At 37.1% G+C, this 21852-nt stretch overlaps 1 protein-coding gene across 3 annotated transcripts in view; it reads right to left on the bottom strand.

Moving 5' to 3' along the window:
- Positions 1-212: 212 nt before the first annotated feature.
- Positions 213-21852, bottom strand: part of PHF6 (PHD finger protein 6) — a 56179-nt gene continuing 34539 nt past the window's right edge. Inside the window, exons 6-11 of one of the 3 annotated variants that reach the window (XM_025373205.1) lie at positions 16295-16461; positions 15988-16131; positions 14563-14667; positions 12524-12657; positions 3692-3821; positions 213-3351 (exon numbers count right to left, since the gene is read on the bottom strand). In XM_025373205.1, coding sequence (XP_025228990.1) covers positions 3692-3821; positions 12524-12657; positions 14563-14667; positions 15988-16131; positions 16295-16461 — 680 coding nt within the window. In that variant the 3' untranslated portion in view covers positions 213-3351. Of the gene's footprint in view, positions 3352-3691; positions 3822-12523; positions 12658-14388; positions 14668-15987; positions 16132-16294; positions 16465-21852 lie in introns of those variants that run through there. The other 2 variants (XM_025373206.1, XM_025373207.1) reach the window with 2 other exon arrangements.

The raw sequence follows: 21852 nt of genomic DNA, 5'->3' as shown, positions 1-21852 counted from the left end.
AAGATTGCAGTTTCTCTTCATGATAAAACCTTTATATTGTGAAACTTTGAACTGAATTCAAATTCACATTTTTTTTTCTCCCACACTTGTTTAATGAAAAGTTATTAAGCTAGGCATTTTACTCTGAAATAAAGCAAGATTAAAAGGAACACAATACTATTGCTGTTATCAAATAAGCTTCAGTATACACTTTCACAAAAAAGACAAACAAATATGAAAGTCATAAGTCATTTATTGAATGAATAGTATATGCAAGAATACCAATAAAAGGAAACTAATACTACAAACTACAATTTTGAAAATAAAGCCAATATAACAGGAACAAAATATACATAACATGAGAGGAATGTTTGATTTTTGACCCATAATGCATTCCTTATCTTTACAATTAACCTAAATGTCTGTTAGAACAAAACTGTATACCTTGGTCTAACTTCAGTGCTTTTTTTAAAAAGCAACAACACTCTAGAACACTTTTTCTTTTGCTTTGAGATATTTGAGATTCATACATTTGTTCAAGTACACAGATTCTGATTCAATAGCAGATCTACAGATCTTGTTATCTCTTAATATCTTGAGTAGCATGTACTTCTGAGCAAGTACTATCTGAAATTCCAAAACTGCTGATCCTTGAAATAAAATTTACCTCAGTTGTGGGTTTTTAATAACTTGAGATGAAAGTAAAATTCACCCCCTACCCCCCTCCCCGCCAGGAACAAAGAGCTCTTATTAAAAGTATAGAAACTCAAGTCTATCTTTCTACTCTAAAGAACATTTCCTACTAACATTTCTGGTAAGGCAATAAATGCTCCAGAATAATCTTCAATATACGCTTGCAAAGATTACACTGTTTAATATCAATAACAAAAAACAAAACAAAAAAAGAAAAAAGAAAGAAAAAAGACGCTTCAAAATTTCAGGCTAAAATATGCATAAAAGACAGTAACGGCAGTATTTTTTGAAATGATGTAAATGTTATATACTTATCAAATAATGTCATGCTTATTAAAACTACAGTTAAAGACTTAAGAGATGTACAGTAAATACACTGCTGAGGTCCATTTTTCTAAATATTAATACCACAATGTAATTACTACCCAGAAGATGATGATGCTACTTGGGAACATAAGTACTGTACAATTTTTACATTGTAAGGCACTTTTACTCAGCATGTGACGAAAACGTGATTAGAGAATCAAAACATTGGAGGTTTACAACCAAACATGATTTTTCATGTGAATTCAATTTACATTTGAATTTTTAATGCAAGATTGTTTAGCCAATCACACCACAGTGAGAAAAACAGGTAGTCAGCCACTTATCTAGCCAACCAAAAGGTAAAGTGCTATTCTGGTTGCTAGTGGCAGAAAAAGGGCTGAAGAAACCCATACAAAGTCATACATTTTACTACATAACAAATTCATCAACTGACAGCTATAGTATTTGAACTCCTTTATATAATTATTGACTGGCCATGATTACCCCTGGCACCTTCCATTTTTTCCTAAAAAAAAAAAAAAATGATTACAGTAGTTGTTCAAAAATGAAGGAGCTCTGTTGTCCCATGGGTAAGTCTATGGCACACAATGTAAAAAATGATCTAGACACAGTGATTTAAGGATTTTAAAATAATGATTTTCAAGCTGTTGTAAGGAAAGAAAGTACAGATCCTTTGGGAGAAGTCACATAGCTTGGTAAACAAACAGCTAGATCTGTCCTTGCACTTCAAGTCATGAATTTTGAAAATCACATACACACAAAAACCCAATGGCATATTAAGAGCAAAAAGAGAAAACATACAGGGCAACCCACTACTAAAGCTAGTTTCCTTCTAAAAATAGTAAAAGATGGTTAAAATAAAAGCAAGCATTGAGTCCCTTGATTTAAGTAAATGTGTGAATACACACTTGACAAACATGACTTTAAGGGACTCACAGTTTTTTAAAAAAGCAGTCATTAAGCACAGTGTAATTTTCCACCTGTTACATTTTTAAAATGCTGCTCTATCAGATGTAGAATATTTCAATGTACAGTCAAGTTAACATGATTATTCCTTATTTAAAAATCTGCTTTATTGTGGTGGCTTAATAATTCAACTAGTCAAAATCCCTTCCCTTGGTATTGAGGTGCTATGGTAATATCAGGCAGACCACAACTAAAGTTATTTGGTTTTGCCATAAAGAAATGCATAAATGTGCTTCAGCAGGTAAGTGGAAGAAAATATCACTACCTAGAAATGCCAGTGTGAAAATCCTTTCTAAAAAGCTGGGTTCTTAGGCTTTCAAAACCAATTCTGACAATCGATAAAACACCACCAAGCCCTACAAGAAGAAAAGTAGGGCACAAAAGCCTATTTTATAGATAACCAAAGCAATGACTGAAAACATTAAAATATTAAATAAAGTTTCTAAAATAGTGGTCACAAAAGTAAAAATAAATACTGTTTTATGCAAAGACTTTTTTACTCTTACAGCACATGAGACCTCCTTACGTACTCTGCGCCAGTATGGGAAGTGTTCCACACAACAGGGCACTTGAGAGGAACACGTCTCGGACATGATGTCTGAAGTCCTTAGCAAGCGGTAACCCTTTCTTTACATCTTAAAAACATTTAATTTGCTGTTGCCAAATGTTAGTTTAAACTTGAAGGACTCAATCATTTTGCCAGAAGTCCTCTGTATAACATGGAAAGAGAGGAGGTGTGCTGTCAAGAGAATTTTGGCAAAAGCACTGGAGCTCATAGCTTATAATTAGCAGTTGCCTGAGTCCATGCTGGTCAGTGAGAACAACTTTAACAGGAACCAAATGAAAAGCTTTAGCGTACTTCTTGGAAGAGATTTTTAGCATGTGCTGTTAAAGCCAAGAGAAAAAGAAGGTTCTCTTCATTTCTAGCCTCCATTACTTGAGTGTGAAAAAAAAATCCACAAATTACCATGTGCTGCCACCAGTGGCATGTTTGCATTGTAAAGGAAAATTTGCTTATGCTTTCCTTTGAGTATGGATCCACTAAACAAACTTAAACACTCTAAACAGCAGAACTATGTTCAGTCCAGAAATATAGCTTACTTTGTTTCATCTGCTTTAACTGTTGACACTATACACAGGGTTAATAGTGTTTCAATTGCTTCCCAGAAACTGCAAACTATAGCTACGTAATATCAACATGTCAAACTCAGCCTTCTAGTGAAGGCTCATAAAACAAACAAGACATTTTTAGGCAGTTCAATGAAGGATCTAAGAGTTGGGCAGTAAAAAGTTACAAACCCTTTTTGATTTTAGAAAACAGTGAAAAAAGAATAGTAGTTATGGATGTCTTATTCATTCCCAGTTTTCTAACTCTGTCCCATGAACCTGTTTAAAAGATGATAAAAAAATGTAAAATATGATGCTTGAGGGGAACACAATCAATATAATGTTATTGAGGAGTGTGATTATCTTATTGATTTGACATTACAACTATACTTATTGATAAAGCAGATAGCTTGTTTTTATGGTTACAAAATCAGCTAGTTAAAAAAAAACAAAAAAACAACTACTATGCAAGCCTACAAAATCCTCAGCATTTTAGTAACATGCTCTTAACTAAACATAATAGGATTAAAAAAATCTTACTGCATACCATTACTTCAACATGTATATATCAGTGTGTATTGTATCCTCACAACAGATCCCATATAATTAACTTTCATACCTAGTTTCCATTAAGTTGCTGCTGAGTTAGTTGTTGCTGATCAATTTCTACTTTTCCTCGGCTTTTACTCTCTCGTTCCTCATCTTCTTCATCTCTCTCATCATTTCCGCTATGATTTTTACAGTATAATCTACAACGATGAAAGACAAAAATCTCAAAATGCTTTGTCACTGTTGAACATTCCTACCAACATCAGTGGATGAGGCTAGTGCCCATTTAAAACATGGGTTTCCTCATCCACACTTTAAAAAATACTCCCCAATTAGTTACAGACCCATTTTTTTTTTTTTTTTGAGACAGAGACTCACTCTGTCGCCCGGGCTGGAGTGCAGTGGCCGGATCTTAGCTCACTGCAAGCTCTGCCTCCCGGGTTTACGCTGCCTCAGCCTCCCGAGTAGCTGAGACTACAGGTGCCCTCCTAGTTTTTTGTATTTTTTTAGTAGAGACGGGGTTTCACCGTGTTAGCCAGGATGGTCTTGATCTCCTGACCTCGTGATCCGCCCGTCTCGGCCTCCCAAAGTGCTGGGATTACAGGCTTGAGCCACCGCGCCCGGCCACAGACCCATTTTTATCTAAAAGATAGGAAAACACACTATTATTGAGATAATAAAAGTTCATCTGAAACAAAATCTCTGGTTTAAGATGACAGTTATCATAAAGCAATTCCTCATTTTGCCCAATGAGATTAAAAGCAAAGTTTTGGCCAACTTAAAAATACCAACCTTCAGGTATACTGATGAAATAATCAAATTCTATAAATGTGTTTCATATATTTAATTTAAAATCACATTTCAGGAAATATATATTCTATCTATACTGCTGCCTTCTGCTCACATTTGATGAAACAATTTTACTCAAACTCTTCAAATGTCTTTTCATTATCAGCATCCTAGCCTTCACTGGAATACCTACATGAGTCATCTAACAGTTTTCCAGCACTGCATTTGGCTATGTCTCTTTTAATCTAGACTGGTCCTTCCACCTTCTTGTTTTTACATGACACTGACTCTTTAGGATGAGATCAGACCAGTCTGTCAACTGTAGCACATTCTGGACTTGTCTAATTGTGGTACTGTTTTATTTGGTTCTCTCTTGCCCTGTATTTCCTACACACTGGGAATAAGGTCTAAGGGCTTGGTCAGCTTCAGGTTCAGCTTTTCTTTTTCAGTCAAGACATTTTGTAGGCAATCCTGCATACTTCAGGAGGCATCTAATTTCAAAATATCCTGCTACTGGGTAACACTATGTTTGATCATTTGGTTAAAGTAGTGGTGATGGCCAGATTTCTCCATTGTAAAGGTAGGTTTTCCCCTTTAAATCTGGCAAGTTATCTCTGGAGTGACACTTTATCATGCTTGGTTCTAACCTTTTATTTGGGTATACAGACTGTATATTTAAAATTCATAAGTTTTTAATAAAAATCATAATATAGGTGATTTGGACAATCAAACAAGGGCAGGCTGATTTGAGCCCTTTTTTTCTTTTTGTATTATACTTTTAAGTTCTAGGGTACATGTGCACAACGTGCAGGTTTGTTACATATGTATACATGTGCCATGTCGGTGTGTTGCACCTGTTAACTTGTCATTTACATTAGGTATATCTCCTAATGCTATCCTTCCCCCCTCCCCCCACCCTACGACAGGCCCCGGTGTGTGATGTTCCCCACCCTGTGTCCAAGTGTTCTCATTGTTCAATTCCCACCTATGAGTGGGAGGCGACTCCTCAGTTTTATGTCTATTATACATAAGACGACAATGGAAGAATGCTTAGAACATGTTCACTGGATGCCCTCTTGTGGTCAGCAATAGATAAAAGAAATCATCTAGGAATTCACATGTCTAGTTTAGATTACCTAAACTAGGTCTAATATTTGAGTAGAATAAAAGGCAGAGGTGGGGTTCAGGATACAGTGGACAACAATAACAACTGACTTTAATCTAGTTTTGTTCATTATTTTTCTTTTTAGTCTTAAAACATTTTCAATAACTTTCAAAGAGCTAGGGAGAATTTGTACACTTCAAATACTACACATTGGGAACTACCTTTTTACATTTTTAAATCATGAGTTTAAATATCAAGAGTGAGATTCCTACACAATAGCACCTATGAAGAATCTTCCCATAAAATATAACTTGAATCTAATTAAACTTCTGAACCAACTTTTAGTTTACAAGAAATGGGAGAGAGGGATAGAGACACAAGTTAAATGACATCATGAAATGGCAAAGAGACAAATCTAGAATGTGGGACTTAGGACAATTTATCGAGGCTCTTCAATAAATAAGGGGACAAGTATGTCCGTATTTAGACTTAAGAGACATATCAAATGCAATGGATGGACCTTGCATGTATCCAGATTTGAACAAATTAAGTCTAAAATGAGATTTTTTTTATACAACTGGGCAAATGTGAAAATGGATTGGGTATAAGATGATACTAAGAAATAATTGTTAATTTTACAAAGTGTGATAATGGAATAATAATTATATAATAACAAGAGATCTGGAATTTTGCTTTAATATATATACTTCAGGAAAATAAACAATTAGATAAAGCAACTGTGGCAATAACTTGGTAACTGCTGATATGAGGACTTGTTATACTATTCTGTTTTTGTTTACATTTGAAAATCATCTTTTTAATAGAAAGTTTCCTCTAAAAGGACAAGTGCTTTGTTATTGGAGCAACTTTTAATCATTTTACGGGATTAGTTTTTACTTGCAGAATATTTCCCATAGGCCCTTATATGGCCTTCACTAGTCTAGGTGCCAAGGTCACAGGTGTCAACTGGTCAAACAAGGTCCCTGCTGTCACAGAACTCCGTTTGTTTGGTTTTTTTTTGAGACGGAGTCTCATTCTTTCGCCCAGGCTGGAGTACAGTGGCACCATCTGGGCTCACTGCAAGCTCCGCCTCCCGGTTCACACCATTCTCCTGTCTCAGCCTCCTGAGTAGCTGGGACTACCGGCGCCCACCACCATGCCTGGCTAACTTTTTGTATTTTTAGTAGAGATGGGGTTTCACCGTGTTAGCCAGGATGGTCTCGATCTCCTGACCTCATGATCCACCCGCCTCGGCCTCCCAAAGTGCTGGGATTACAGGCATGAGCCACCGCGCCCGGCCAGAACTCCATTTTTTATGGTGGGAGGCTGACATTTTAAAAGAATCCATATTTAAATGGTTAAAAATACAATAAATACAATAAATACAGGATAAACATAAATAACAATTATTATGTACCCCTCCCTCGTCTTTCGAATAGGAATACAGTCAGGACCCAGAAAGGGCTGGTAAGGAAGAAAAGCCATAGTTAGGAGACAGGGAAGCCATTTCTTTTTTTTTTTTTTTTTTTTGAGATGGAGTCTCGCTCTGTCGCCCCAGGCTGGAGTGCAATGGCACGATCTCGGCTCACTGCAAGCTCCGCCTGCCTCAGCCTCCCGAGTAGCTGGGGACTACAGGCGCCCACCACTGCGCCTGGCAAATTTTTTGAAGTTTTAGTAGAGACAGGGTTTCACCGTGTCAGCCAGGATGGTCTCGATCTCCTGACCTCGTGATCCGCCTGCCTTGGCCTCCCAAAGTGCTGGGATTACAAGCGTGAGCCACCGCACCCGGCCAGGGAAGCCATTTCATTCAGAAATATTCCTCCCTGTATTTCCTCCTATTTGTCCCTTCTTCTCTTGCCAAACTACCCACCTATATGGGTTCTCATTTGAACTCAATGGTCTCTATCTGGAATCTACATTACAAGTGGATTGCAGAAACAAATCTCAATAGGAAAAAAATAAAAGAGCAATTCAAATCATTATGGATCCAAGTACAAATATTTTTGTTTTGAGAGGGTCACTGAAATATGGTTGTCTAATAGCTAAAAAGCAAAAACAACCTAGACGTCTGAAAAAGGAACCAATAGAATAAACTGATACACCTATATAATGGAATACCATGCAATCATTAAAATAGATGTAGGCTGGGCACAATGGCTCATGCTGTAATCCCAGCATTTTGGGAGGCTGGGGCGGGTGGATCGCTTGAGCCCAGGAGTTTGAGACCAGACTGGGCAACATGGTGAAATCTCGTCTGCACAAAAAAAATCAGCTGGGTATAATGGGGTGCCCTTGAAGTCCCAGCTACTTGGGAGGCTGAGGTGAGAGGACCACCTGAGCCTGGGAGGTTGAGGCTGCAATGGGTTGTAATCGCACCATTGCACTCCGGCCTAGGTGACAGAGTGAGAGTGTCTCCAAAAAAAAAAAAAAAAAAAACCCAAAAACCAAAAAAAACCAAGATGTAAAATTGATTAATGTCACACAAAAATGTCTCAGATAAGTGGAAAAGAGATTATAAAACGGCATAGATAAGAAAATCTTTTTTTTTAAGAAAGCAAAGGAATAAAAGGATGGCTGCCCCATAGGCAGAGCAGCAGAAAATCTTGTTTTTATAAATACATGCACATAATCACATAAACGTCTAAGAGAAAACATTCCAAAAGATTTAAAATTATTACCTCTGCATGGTAGAATTAAAGTTGACATTAAGTATTTTTTCTCATCTATATTTCCATTTTTCTTCCAAAATGAAAATGGAAATATTTTCCATTTAAAACTATTATAATAAAAGCATCTAAAAGTTACATTTTAAATATAATAGTTCTCCATATAATCTGATTTTGGATATTTAAAATCAGCCTGTTATTTTAAAATGTTAATGGCTACTTTAATAATAATATACTGCTCATGAAGATATTCAAACACTACAGAATCCTATCATGGAGAATATAAACTTGCCTCTTCTCCTCCATCCCTATGTAACTAATGAGAAGTAATATAACCATTAAGCTTGTTGAATACGTTTCTAGAGATTTTTCTACGTACACAAAAACATACACACACATATGTGGAAGGAGACCTTAAGGAGGGGTGAGCAGAAGGATGGTGATGTGGGTCTTTGACGACACTGAAAAATTGCCTACCACATCTGGATTGCTTTTCTCTGCATATCTTTTAGGTGAGAAAGCAACCCTCTCTCTTGTTAAGCTGCTATTTTTTTTTTCTGTTATATAAGGTAAACACAACCATTACAAGTGAAAATTATATCACATTTAGCCTTTCAAATGTCAAAAAATTTGGATTTGATCAAAATTATACCAAATTTATACATTTGGTGAGAATAGGTGTCTTTCGAAGCTGAGTTTTCTATCAAGGAACATAATACATTTCACCACTCATTTCAGTCCTTTGTAAAATGCAATTTTTGACCAGGTATGGTGGCTCACAGCTGTAATCCCAGCACTTTGGGAGGCGCAGGTGGGTGGATCACTTGTGTCCAGGAGTTTGAGACCAGCCTGGACAACATGGTGAAACCTTGTCTCTACAAAAAATAGCAAAAATTAGCCAGGCATGGTCACGTGTACCTGCAGTCCCAGCTACTCGGGAGGCTGAGGTGGGAGGATCACCTGAGCCCAGGAGGTCGAGGCTGCAGTGAGCCATGATCATGCAGTGGCACTCCAGCCTGAGTAACAGAGTGAGACCCTGTCTCCCCACCCACACCCCAAAACAAAGCTTTGTGTGTGTGCTTTTTTTTTTTTTTTTTTAAAGAGAAAAGAAATATTTTATTTCCAAACATGACTTGCTCTCTCAGATGCAGCTGTGTGTGCTTTTTTTAAATGGAAAAAATTCATCTTTAGTGTATGTGTTTTTGGCGGGGTATGGCAGACGATTTTCGTTTACATTTTCTAACTAGTTATTACTGGAATTGCTTTTTAAAAGTCATCTCACATTCAGCAATCTTACTGAGCTCTTACTAATTTTAATAAATTCAAAGTTGATTCCTTTGAATTTTCTTGGTAGACAATGATATAAGTAACAAATATTGATCATTTTATTACACACTTTTATTTATTTTTATTTGAAACGGAGTTTCGCTCTGTTACCCAGGCTGGAGTGCAGTGGGGCAATCTCTAGGCCGGTCTCAAACTCCTGACCTCGTGATCTGCCAGCCTCAGCCTCCCAAAGTGTTGGGATTACAGGCGTGAGCCACTGCGCCTGGCCTTATTTTTTAAGTTGAGACAGGGTCTCACTATGTTGCCCAGGCTGGTTTCTACTTCCAGGGCTCAAGCAATTCTCCAGTGTGGGCCTCCTGTGTAGCTGGGGCTACAGGCGTGTGCCACTTTGCATGGCTAATTTTTAAATGTTGTGTAGAGATGGGTCTTACTGTGTTGCCCAGGTTGGTCTCAAATTCCTGGCCTCAAGCAATCCTCTTGCTTCGGCCTCCCCAAGTGTGGGATTATAGACGTGAGCCACTGCACTGGGCCTCTTTCTTTTTGTCTTGCATCAGCTTAACTCTCTAGAAGAATGTTAAAAGTCATGCTAGTAGTTGGCATCTTTGTCTTCTTCCTAATCTGAATTAAAGTATAGTCTAATGGTTTTCAATTAGAGATGAACATAAGAATCACTTGGGGAGTCATAAAAGTGCATGGTTTGGGCCCCAACCCAGACCTACTAAATTTAAATCTCTACGGGTAGGGCTCAGGCATGAACATTTTAAAAGAGGGTCTTATCCACACCACAGTGATTCTGAGGCTCACTCCTGGTTAAGAACCATTGTTCCTTTACTTTAACAACAAATAAGCTATTTGCTGTTGTTTTTCTCATAAACACCTATTAAGATTCCTAGCTTACCAAGAGCACTTGTTACTTTAAAATTCAGAAACTGATGTTGAATGTTATCAAATGTCTTTTCACCATCTATAAGGAAGGTGATAAGATTTTTATTTACTCTACTAACAAATTATATTAATATATTTCCTAATTTTGAACAGTCTTTTTTCTTTCTATTTTTAAAATTATATAGAGACGAGAGTCTCGCTTTGTTGCCTGCACTGATCTGGAACTCCTGGCCTCAAGCAATCCTCCCACCTAAGCCTCCCAAAGTGTTGAGATTATAAGTGTGAGCCACTGTGCCCAGCCTGAACAGTCTTTCAATTCTTAGAATACAGACCTGGATTTGATTTACTAATATTTTATTTAAAATTTTTGTATATTTATAAAAGTGAGATTGTGGCTGGGCATGGCTCATGCCTGTAATCCTAGCACTTTGGGAGACTGAGACAGGGAGATCACTTGAGCCCAGGAGTTTGAGACCAGTCTGGGCAACATAACAAGACCCCTCCTCAAAAAAAAAAAAAAAAAAAAAAATTAAAAAAATTAGCTTGGCTATAGTCCCAGCTACTTGGGAGGCTGAGGTGGGAGGATCACGTGAGGCCAGGAGGTCAAGGCTGTAGTGAGTCATGATCACACTACTGCACTCCAGCCTGGACAACAGAGTCAGATCCTGTCTCAAAGCAAAAAAAGGGAGACTGGTCTACAGTTGGTTTGTCTGTCTTTTAACGTATCTTTGTTAGGTTTGGTACCACAGTTACGTAAGCTTTACAGAATGAAGCAGTAAGTTTTCCATCTCTTGCTATGTGCTGGATCTCTTAAATAACATTGGGATTATTTGTTCCTTAAAGGCTTTATAGAACTCCCTTGAAAACATTTGTGCCTTGATTATTAAACAGAATTTGGCAAATTTTATTATATAGCATAGCACCTTATGTAAGCACCCAAATGGCTTGGTGACTGCTTGTGCACATTGTCTTTTACACAGAATACTAGACCCGGAAGTTATTGGTTTATTGCATTCTAGGCATGTGAGAGTAAGGAAGTGCTTTACAACTCTGGACAGCAAATAAAAACTTCAGGGGTCCCTGCCAACTTATACTCCAGTTGATTAAACAAATGGAACCATTACATTAACACCACCTAGCTCAAGGCAGCACAGGTAAGTGGAAGACCCATAAAAAAGAGGGTGACCCCCAAACCCAAATCTTCAAACTTTATTTTTTCACCATCTTCTCAAGAGAACCTTTTGCCTTCTATCTATCACATCCTATTCTAAGCTACCAATAATTCTCACCTGGACCACCAGCACTAGCCTCCTAACACATCTCCCCATTTCCACCTCTGCTTGTGTCTCACCCAGGGCACTTGCATATGTTGTTCTCTCTGCCCAGAATACCTCTCCCAACCAAGGCTCACCTTTGTCCTTAATATCTCAGCTTAAAGCTGAGCACTATTTCCTTCAGAAAATTCTTAAAGACTCCCCACTACAGACTAGGTTACCTCTTCCTTCTTACATGCTCCCATAACACTTTGTAACTTCTCTGGAACACTTATGCTGCTATGTTGTAATTGCATATTTGTCTGGCCACTTAAATAATAGGTCTCTCCCAATAGATTGTAAGCTTCTTGTTGCCCAGGCTGGAGTGCAATGGCACAATCTTGGCTCACTGCAACCTCTCCCTCCTGGGTTCAAGCGATTCTCCTGCCTCAGCCTCCCGAGTAGCTGGGATTACAGGTGCCTGCCACCACACCTGGGTAATTTTTGTATTTTAGTAGAGACGGGGTTTCACCATGTTGGTCAGGCTGGTCTCGAACTCCTGACCTCAGGTGATCCACCTGCCTTGGCCTCCCAAAGTGCTGGGATTACAGATGTGAGCCACTGCACCCGGCCCAGCATATGTAGTTTTGATCACTGTTATATGCCCAGCTTCAAGCACAATGGCTGGCACACAGGAAGCATAACTAACATTGGATGGATGAATGCTAATCCAGGGATATGTAGTCAGAGGAAAATGCCAATTGTAGTACTCATTCCTTACACAATGTGCTCAGTATTCTATTCTATACTTAACTAAATATCACCTAAGAATAGAGATTGAGTAAACTAATGTCATCTATTTAAGGACAGTTACTTACTAACATGTTTAGGGAAATAGACAATTGTTGTTTTCTTACTTGTAAATTCCTCGTGACATATTTTCAATGTATTTAGCTTTGTCTTGTACTCCACAGTGGTAATGGTAAGTCTTAACACAGGCTTTTATTTCACATCCAATAGTAGCACCAGGCTGACTGCAAAGTGTACATTTCTGTATAAGGAAAGAGAAATAATCGTAAGCAGTATTTCAAGAAAACAGCAGCCATTTTCTATTGAAAAAGAATACACTGAAATTATCACGTAGCATATAACTGAAATAACGCTGCAACTGAAACCATACTTTGATAAGCCCTCTAATATTGCCATCCCCTGATGTTTCTATTATTTAACATTTATAAACTGCCGGCTTGTTAGAAAAACTACTGACCATCCCAGGTCTGACATCTAAATGTAGGTAAGACTCTCCTCAATACTGCCAAATACACAAAAAAATGATGTTGTATATTTTAGTGGTTGGTTTCTTTCCCTCCCTAAGATCAGATCCTTTCCTATTATGATTAGGGGAAAGAATAAGAAACCAGAAAAGCAGTTCCCCCACAGAAGAATCACTACCAGTAGACAAAAGTGCAGAGGGCGACTAAAGGGGCTGAAATCTTTTCAAGACTTCTCAGTTTGGCCTAGATAAGCCTTGCCTGAAGAATGTTCGGAGATTAAAAGGTAACTGTTGAAAAAGGGGTTTCAAGTCAAATAAGTTTGAGAAAGGATAGGTTAAGCACATCACTTTATTGCAGGACTTCTCACAGCCTTTTCTCCAAGGGTGCGGGCACAGAGTAAACAGTTTTCAAGTTTATTGAAATCTAGATGCCCTTTTATCTCTGGAGGGGTGGGGGAACATCTTGATGAACTAACTTCCTTTAGGGCACACTTGGGGGAAATGCTAGGTTAGTGTTTACCCCAACCCTCAATGGTGCAGAGGTAAACAGTAAGTTGGTAAGATAATTGAATTGCTATCTTAGTCACCTATTTGAACTTTAGCTGTATTATACAACACTGCTCTGAATAATACGATAAAGTGGTTTTTCCTTTTTTCAGTACCACAGGCTCTGTTATGAAAGTTTCCTTTTCAGCTAGATGCTCATGCCTGTAATCCTAGCACTTTGGGAAGCCGAGGCGGGTGGATTGCATGAGGTCAGGAGTTCATGAGAAGCCTGGCCAACATAATGAAACCCTGTCTCTACTAAAAATACAAAAATTATCCAGGTGTGGTGGTGCATGTTTGTAATCCCAGCTACTTGGGAAGCTGAAGCACGGGAATCACCTGAACCCGGGAGGCAGAGGTTACAGTGAGCCAAGATTGCGCCACCGCACCCCAGCCTGGGCGACAGAGTGAGACTCTGTCTCAAAACAACAACAACAAAGAAGGCCTATATGAAACAAGTGCCACAAATTTTGGTAATTGATGAAGCAAGATGATGGATAGATACGTGTTACTAGGCTTTCCAATTGTGTATGTTTGAAAATTTCCCAACAAAAAATTTAAAAATTAATTTCTAGAGACAACTGATATTATTATAGCATTCATAAGCTATAAAGGAGTAAGTGATCAATAAAGATGCCAATATTTCTTAGAGCTACTTGTTGGTAATTCAGTATGTTTAACATGAGACTAAGGTGTGTTTTATATTATTTTATTTAAAAAAACTTTTAACGCTATGACAAACATTTTAAGAGGCAGTCCTGTGTATGTGTACTTTAAAAAGAAAGCCCTGAAAAAAATTTCCTTTAAGCAAGCTTACACAATGTAACATTTTAAACTTAAAAAAGTTTGTCACATTCATATCTTCATTTATTTTATTGTTAAAGGCTTGCAAATGCCTTGAAATGTATATAAATCTCAGTATAATCCTCTTAAGTAATGAAGTTACATAGAAAGAGAAATAAGTTTCAGTAACATCAACATCCTTTATTATATTACAAATAAGTCAATATACTTTGCTTTAACATATGAACTACTTTATATTAAATTTTCTGATGACTGGATAAATTTGGGATGTACTCTAAATTTAAAGCAGCAAGTCAAGTGTAATGTTGCATAACAAATATAAAAACTACAGACCATTCTTTTTCCTCGCTTAATCTCCTGAAGTACAGTTTTAATATCGAAGTCTCCAAATTCTGCTCTTGAGGTTGTTGTGAGCTGGACTGTGCCAGAAGAAAACAACTAGAGAAGAAAAATGCAGGAACATTAACATTCAGAATCCTTATGAGGAAAACATTAAATGTGATAACAAGTGTGTTATATTTAATTTCCGAAGAAAGATAATCTTTCCTTAATAATCAAGTATCTGCTCAAATATTTTTAATATATTTACATGTCTGATTAAAATACAGCCAAAATTCGGATCACGAGGTCAGGAGATCGAGACCATCCTGGCTAACACGGTGAAACCCCGTCTCTATTAAGAAATACAAAAAACTAGCCGGGCGAGGTGGCGGGCGCCTGTAGTCCCAGCTACTCGGGAGGCTGAGGCCGGAGAATGGCGTGAACCCGGGAGGCGGAGCTTGCAGTGAGCTGAGATCCGGCCACTGCACTCCAGCCTGGGCGACAGAGCGAGACTCCGTCTCAAAAAAAAAAAAATAAAAAAAATAAAAAATAAAATACAGCCAAAATTATGGACATTGAAATAAAAATGAAGATTGCCAGTGTGAAGCCAAGATTAAATCGCTTCAAGCAATGAAAATTTCAACAATGTCACTCTATTCTCAACTATTTTACATTTCCACAAAGTTTTAAAAAACAGTTTAAATTGGCAAATTTCAACCATAGATGCAGATCAGAATCACTTGGGGGATTTTGTTTTTCAAACTAGACACATATGAGATCTATTCCACAGGGTTCCTAGATGCACATATTTTGGAAAAAGCTCACCAGGTAAATATGATATGTACTCTGGTTAAGAACCTGTGACATAAATAATGTAATTTTAAAAACCTTATCAATGGGATGAGTCATTCAATACACTCTAAGTCAAAGATATTTATGTATACTGTAAGTCAGGCATGGATCTAAGGATGTCAAGATAAAAACTTATTCTTATCTTCAAGGAATTTAAGAGTCTGTTAGGGAAGATAAGTTCATAAATGAACAACTGTAATACAGTGTGTTAAGTACAACAGAGATAATTATTAGGTTATAGTAAAAGTCTAAAATATATTTCATGACATGCTTATAAAGACAAAATTTTTACAGTTATGAAATAATTAATTACAGATTATCCTAACTACAGTAACTATAATTAGAATTACTTCAAATCCTACTAAAACATAAAGGCTATAATTTAACAAAATCTAAATTTTATTAAGATTTGGGATTACAAGATATACTATTCATAACTCTAAAATACTAATACTTGTGGGGGAAGTTTTTTGGTTACTAGCTAAATGATTTTTAAAAAATCACTTGGGCTTTTAGATCACAGGGGAAACAAAGAAAAACAAACAAACAAAAAAACAAAATTGGGCTTAAAAGAACCATGGTTACCATGCACTTATAATGGGCAGCTGCCTTCTTGGCATTAAATATATGCAGTTTTCCTCGTGCTTCATTTTCTTCCTCCCCTACATGGCAAAATCCACATTTAGGCCTGGTGTCACTAGGGCTGCTTCTGTGTGGAGACCTATCTCTCTGCAAATGTAAAAGAAAAAAAGAACTTAAAAAAAAATCATGAAAATATGCTATCAGTATTTCAAGCTTATTTAACATTTCAAATGATGAACTTCACCTATAGTTTAAATGAAATATTCATGGTGCAACAAAAAGTAAGAATCCAACAGTTTTTTTTACTTACATAGGAACTACTTTCCATTTCGTCTGTTCCATGGGAGGATGTGGACCTGGTATCTTCTGACAGTCCTTTAAAATTAGTTTTTCTTGGCCTTCCTTTGCGACTTTTCTTTTTACTTTTAGGTGATGAGGGCTCCAGTTCGTGTTCATTAAAACTTTCCTCTAAATCAGCTGCTTAAAAATGAACAAAAACCTTTTATGGACCAATCTCAAAATAAGTATTAGTTCATGGGTCTTTAGGACATATGTTTCTTCTTAGAATGAAACTGTCTCCAGAAATGAGGAGAAATGGTCTGCGGTATGCTCAATATAGCAACCCAATGTTTCAGATAAATGCAATAAAAATCAAATACAGATAGTTTAGTAAATTAATTTTTAGAGTTTGCTTTTGTATTTTTTTTTTTTTTTTTACCATAGGTTTCAAAGAGTTTGTAAAAGTAGAACACTTACCTAGAAAATACACTTATTGTAACTTGGAAAACTAAATGAAAATAAAGTAGATATATTTGTGCTATCCAATGTGGTAGCCACTAGCAACATGTGGCTTAAAAAAATTAAGTCAGTTATAATTAAACACAATTAAAACTTCAGTCTCATAGTCACACTGACTGCACTGCAAGAACTTATTAGCTATATGTGGCTAGTTGCAACTGTATTAGACAGCACATATACAGTGTCACTGTCACAAAAAAAGTTCTATTGGATAACATTGGTCTAGATTACTCTTCAAACTATCATGAAAACTGAATGAATAAATTCAACAAGGAAGTCATTTACAATTGAACTAATGGATCAAGTAATTAAACAAATATTAAGTACAAAAAGAATTTCTAATACAAGCAGTAAAAGAAGTATGTTGCTAGTTAGTTGCATATGCTTTAATGAATTAAGCAAAACTTACGCAGAAATTTGAGAACTGCATTTCTCAGTAATCTGAAAAGAATTTCTACCATAATGAAAGGTGTTTCATCAGTAGTTTACTATAAATATTTTATTTATTGAGGGCCTCTGTATAAGATAATATATTAATATTTAGTGTTTAAAAGGGTAATAAAAACCAAATGTTCACTTGCCATAAGGTCAAACTATGGAAAGTTTTAGGTATGGCTCTAATATCTTCACCATTTTTTCCTTTACCATGTTATTGATTATAATTCTAGAGACTAATTTCTCAATGAGAAACCATATCAACTCCTATGCTCAGATGTTAATATCTTTCCTACTACTTCGAAGGTTGTTTATTAGAAACGAAAGTACATTTATTATAAGAAAAGGGCAATTCAGTTGGTATACCTGAATATATATAAACTAAGGGAACTACAAGTATTAGGTTGTTTGCAAAACAGTTAATAACAATATACATGAGTGCAACTTCACAGAGCTGTGGTAGGACCTGAGGGAGTTAAGGGGAAAAGGTAAAAGTTATTGGATAGTGTTTTATAGGCAACAACATAAATTCATGTGAATAACTTCCTGTGAAGACAGAGAAGTCAATTAAAGATGTTTTCTCTCCTTAACACAATAGCAAATTTCATGTCAGAATATACTACTTAATTTAAATATTCAAACTGACAATCTTTAATACAGGGAATTTCACTAAAAGCTGTCAGAATCACTTGCACTTGGCTGGACACGGTGGCTCACACCTGTAATCCCAGCACTTTGGGAGACCGAGGCAGACAGATCACGAGGTCAGGAGTTCAAGACCAGCCTGGCCAATATGGTGAAACCCCATCTCTACTAAAAATACAAAAAATTAGCTGGGCGTGGTGGTACGCGCCTGTAGTCCCACCTAATTGGGAGGCTGAGGCAGAAGAATCACTTGAACCCGGGAGGCAGAGGTTGCACTGAGCCAAGATTGTGCCACTGCACGTCCAGCCTGGGTGACAAAGCAAGACTCCATCTCAAAAAAGAATTCTTGCACTTGCCAAATATTAAAATTTCTCAAAATGAAAAATCGTAACCGTTTCAATCATTCTAAGACATCTATGTGTATGTATATATAAAACATTCAGTTTTATACATATGTATACACATATAATATATTCAGTTATCTATTATGAAAATAAGCATCACTAACACCATACATAACACTATTAAATAACATTTAATAGTTGTTTAACAAATAACATTAATAAACAAGATGTTTAATAAATAACATTATTAAACATCTATAAAAATTACTTAAGAACTGATTCCATTATCAAGCCAACATGATTAGTTTCCCACATGGCATATTTGTTCTAAATATGAAATCATTCCACAAAAATTTTTAACAACTTTAACATCAATAGTAAAAGTCACGAAAAATTCATATATTTAACTATATTAGACTTTCGAACTTCTGAAAAGTATAAATTAAAAAGTGATAAATTTGGGCCGGGTGCGGTGGCTCACGCCTGTAATCCCAGCACTTTGGGAGGCCAAGGTGGGCAGATCACCTGAGATTGGGAGTTCGAGACCCTCCTAACATGGAGAAACCTGTATCTACTAAAAATACAAAACTAGCTGGGCATGGTGGCACATGCCAGTAATCCCAGCTACTCGGGAGGCAGAGACGGAAAATGGCATGAACCCGGGAGCCAGAGCTTGCAGTGAGCCAAGAGCACACCACTGCACTCCAGCCTGGGCGACAAAGTGAGACTCCGTCTCAAAAAAAAAAAAAAAAAAAAAAAGTGGCAAATTAAAAGGCAGACAGTACACTGGAAAAAGGCCGGGCATGGTGGCCAAGGTGGTTGGATCACTTGAGGTCAGGAGTTCGAGACCAGCCTGGCCAACAAGGTGAAAACCCATCTCTACTAAAACTCCAAAAAAAAATTAGCTGGGTATGGTGTCGTGTGCCTGTTAACCCAGCTACTAGGGAGGCTGAGGCAGGAGAATCACTTGAACTCAGGAGGCAGAGGTTGCAGTGAGCCGAGATCATGCCACTGTACTCCAGCCTGGGTGACAAAGCAAGACTCTGTCTCAAAAATAAAATAAAATAAAATAAAATAAAACTGGAAAAATATCTGCTTCTGCTGTACCTCTGACAAAGAATTAGTATCGTTATGACATGATAAACTCATACAAGATTAAGACCCAAATGGAAAAATAGATCAAGGATATAATCAGATAATTCTCAGAATATAAGTAGTTAATAAGCACAGTTTAAAAATATTTAACTTCTCCAGAACCAAAGTGCAAATTAAGTGATATATCATTTTCACCTATCAAAACAGCAGACTTTAAATAGTTATTAAAAGCTAAAATAAAAACCACAATGAGATACCATCTCACATCAGTCAGGATGGCTATTATTAAAGAGTCAAAAAACAATAGATGCTAGTGAGGCTGTGGAGAAAAGGGAACGTTTATACACTGTTGGTGGGAATGTAAATTAGCTCAGCCACTGGGGAAAGCAGTTTGGAAATTTCTCAAAGAACATAAAACGGAACTACTATTTGACCCAACACCACCATTACTGGGTATATATTCAAAAGGAAACAAATCATTCCACCAAAAAGACACATGCACTGGTATGTTCACCACAGCACTATTCATAATAGCAAAGACAAGGAATCAACCTAGGTGTCCATCAACAGCGGACTGGATAAAGAAAATGTGGTTTGGAGTGGAATGCCCTGCTACATGGAATACCCTGTAGCCATAATAAAGAATGCAATAATGTCCTTTGTGGCAATAAGGATATAGCAGGAACAGAAAACCAAATACAACATGCTCTCACTTATAAGTGGGAGCTAAACACTGGGTTCTCATGGACATGGAGATGGCAGTAATAGAAACTGGGGACTACTAGAGGGAGGAGAGAGGGACAAGGGCAAGGGTTGAAAAACTAACTATTGGGTACTATGCCCAGTACCTGGGTAATGGCATCATTCATACGCCAAACCTCAGTATCACATAATATACTCAGGTAACAAACCTGAGCGTGTACTCCCTGAATCTGAAATACAAGTTAAAAAAAAAAAGGTACAATAAACCCAAAAAAATATGTGTTAGAAAGAAAATATAAAACAAGTGCCCCTAAATGGAGAGAGAGACTATGTTTCTGAATGAACATGATAGACAGAAAATCAGCTCTCACTAATCTGACTTTATGAAATGAAACTTAAAGTTGATTCTGTGGTCTTCTGGAAAATGGATGAGAATACACAAGATGAAAAAAAGAATACACAAGAGTATCTTTTTGAAAAGAAGATATCAAAATATACTATAAAGCAATAGCAGTTAAACCACTGGCACAAGAATAGACACATACCAGTGGAAGAGAATCTCCAAGTTTGAAAACAGACGCACATGCACATGAAAATTGAAAGTATGGTAATGGCGGCATTTCAGGTGAGTAGAAAAGATATAACAGCACAACTGGCTATCCATCTTTTAAAAACGGATACATCATACTATATGAAAAAGTTCAGATGGATTAAAAATCTAATTGTAAAGTAAACTATTAATACAATAGGAGAAAATAGAGGATAATTTAAAAAAATAATCTTGGATCAGGACATGTAAGAAGCCCTAAAGGAAAAGACTGGGAGATTTGACTAAAAATTAGTAACTTTTGTACAGCTAAAGGCACCATAAACTAAGTTAAAAGAAATACATTGGGCCCGGCGCGGTGGCTCAAGCCTGTAACCCCGGTGCTTTGGGAGGCCGAGGTGGGCAGATCACCTGAGGTCAGGAGTTTGAGGCCAGCCTGGCCAACATGGCGAAACCCTGTCTCTACTAAGAATACAAAAATTAGCTGGGCGTGGTGGCAGGGTGCCTGTAATCCCAGCTATTCAGTAGGCTGAGGCAGGAGAATCGCCTGAACTTGGGAGGCGGAGGTTACAGTGAGCCAAGATCGCGCCACTGCACTCCAGCCTGGTGACAAGAGCGAAACTCTGTCTAAAAAAATAATAATAATAAATAAATAAATTGGAAGATCATTTGCATATAGTGACAGAATATCTATATTATAGAGAACACCTGCATATCAATTTTAAAAAGACAAACTCTAAGAGAAAAACGCACAAAGAACAGGAAAACGGAATTCACAAAAGAAATATAAATGACAAGAAAACATGAACAGATGCCCAACCTCACCAGTGAAAATGGAAATTAAAATTAAATGAAATAATCAGACAAAAAGACTTACACCTAGCACAGGTATGGGAATTTGACGCTGTTGGTGGGAACATAAACTGGGTAAACAGTTTCAGAAGCAACGTGACAGTACTCATTCCCCACGTTAAATGCATAGACCCTTTGACTTGGCAATCCCATTTCTAAGACTTTTATCTCATAGAGTCACTCGTATAAGTACATAAGTATATTACGTATACGGGAAGGTGTTGCAGTATTATTTGTAATCATGAAAAAACAGATATAACCAATTTTATTAATAGATAAATCCTTAGGCCTGGGCACAGTGGCTCACGCCTATAATCTCAGCACTTTGGGAGGCCAAGGCGGGTGGACTGTTTGAGGTCAGGAGTTCAAGACCAGCCTGACCAACATGGTGAAACCCTGTCTCTACTAAAAATACAAAAATTAGCTGGGTGTGGTGGTGCACGCCTGTAA

This window comes from Theropithecus gelada, chromosome X, assembly GCF_003255815.1.
Source record: "Theropithecus gelada isolate Dixy chromosome X, Tgel_1.0, whole genome shotgun sequence".
NCBI classification, from domain to species: domain Eukaryota; kingdom Metazoa; phylum Chordata; class Mammalia; order Primates; family Cercopithecidae; genus Theropithecus; species Theropithecus gelada.
This window is presented reverse-complemented; position numbering and strand designations above follow the sequence as displayed.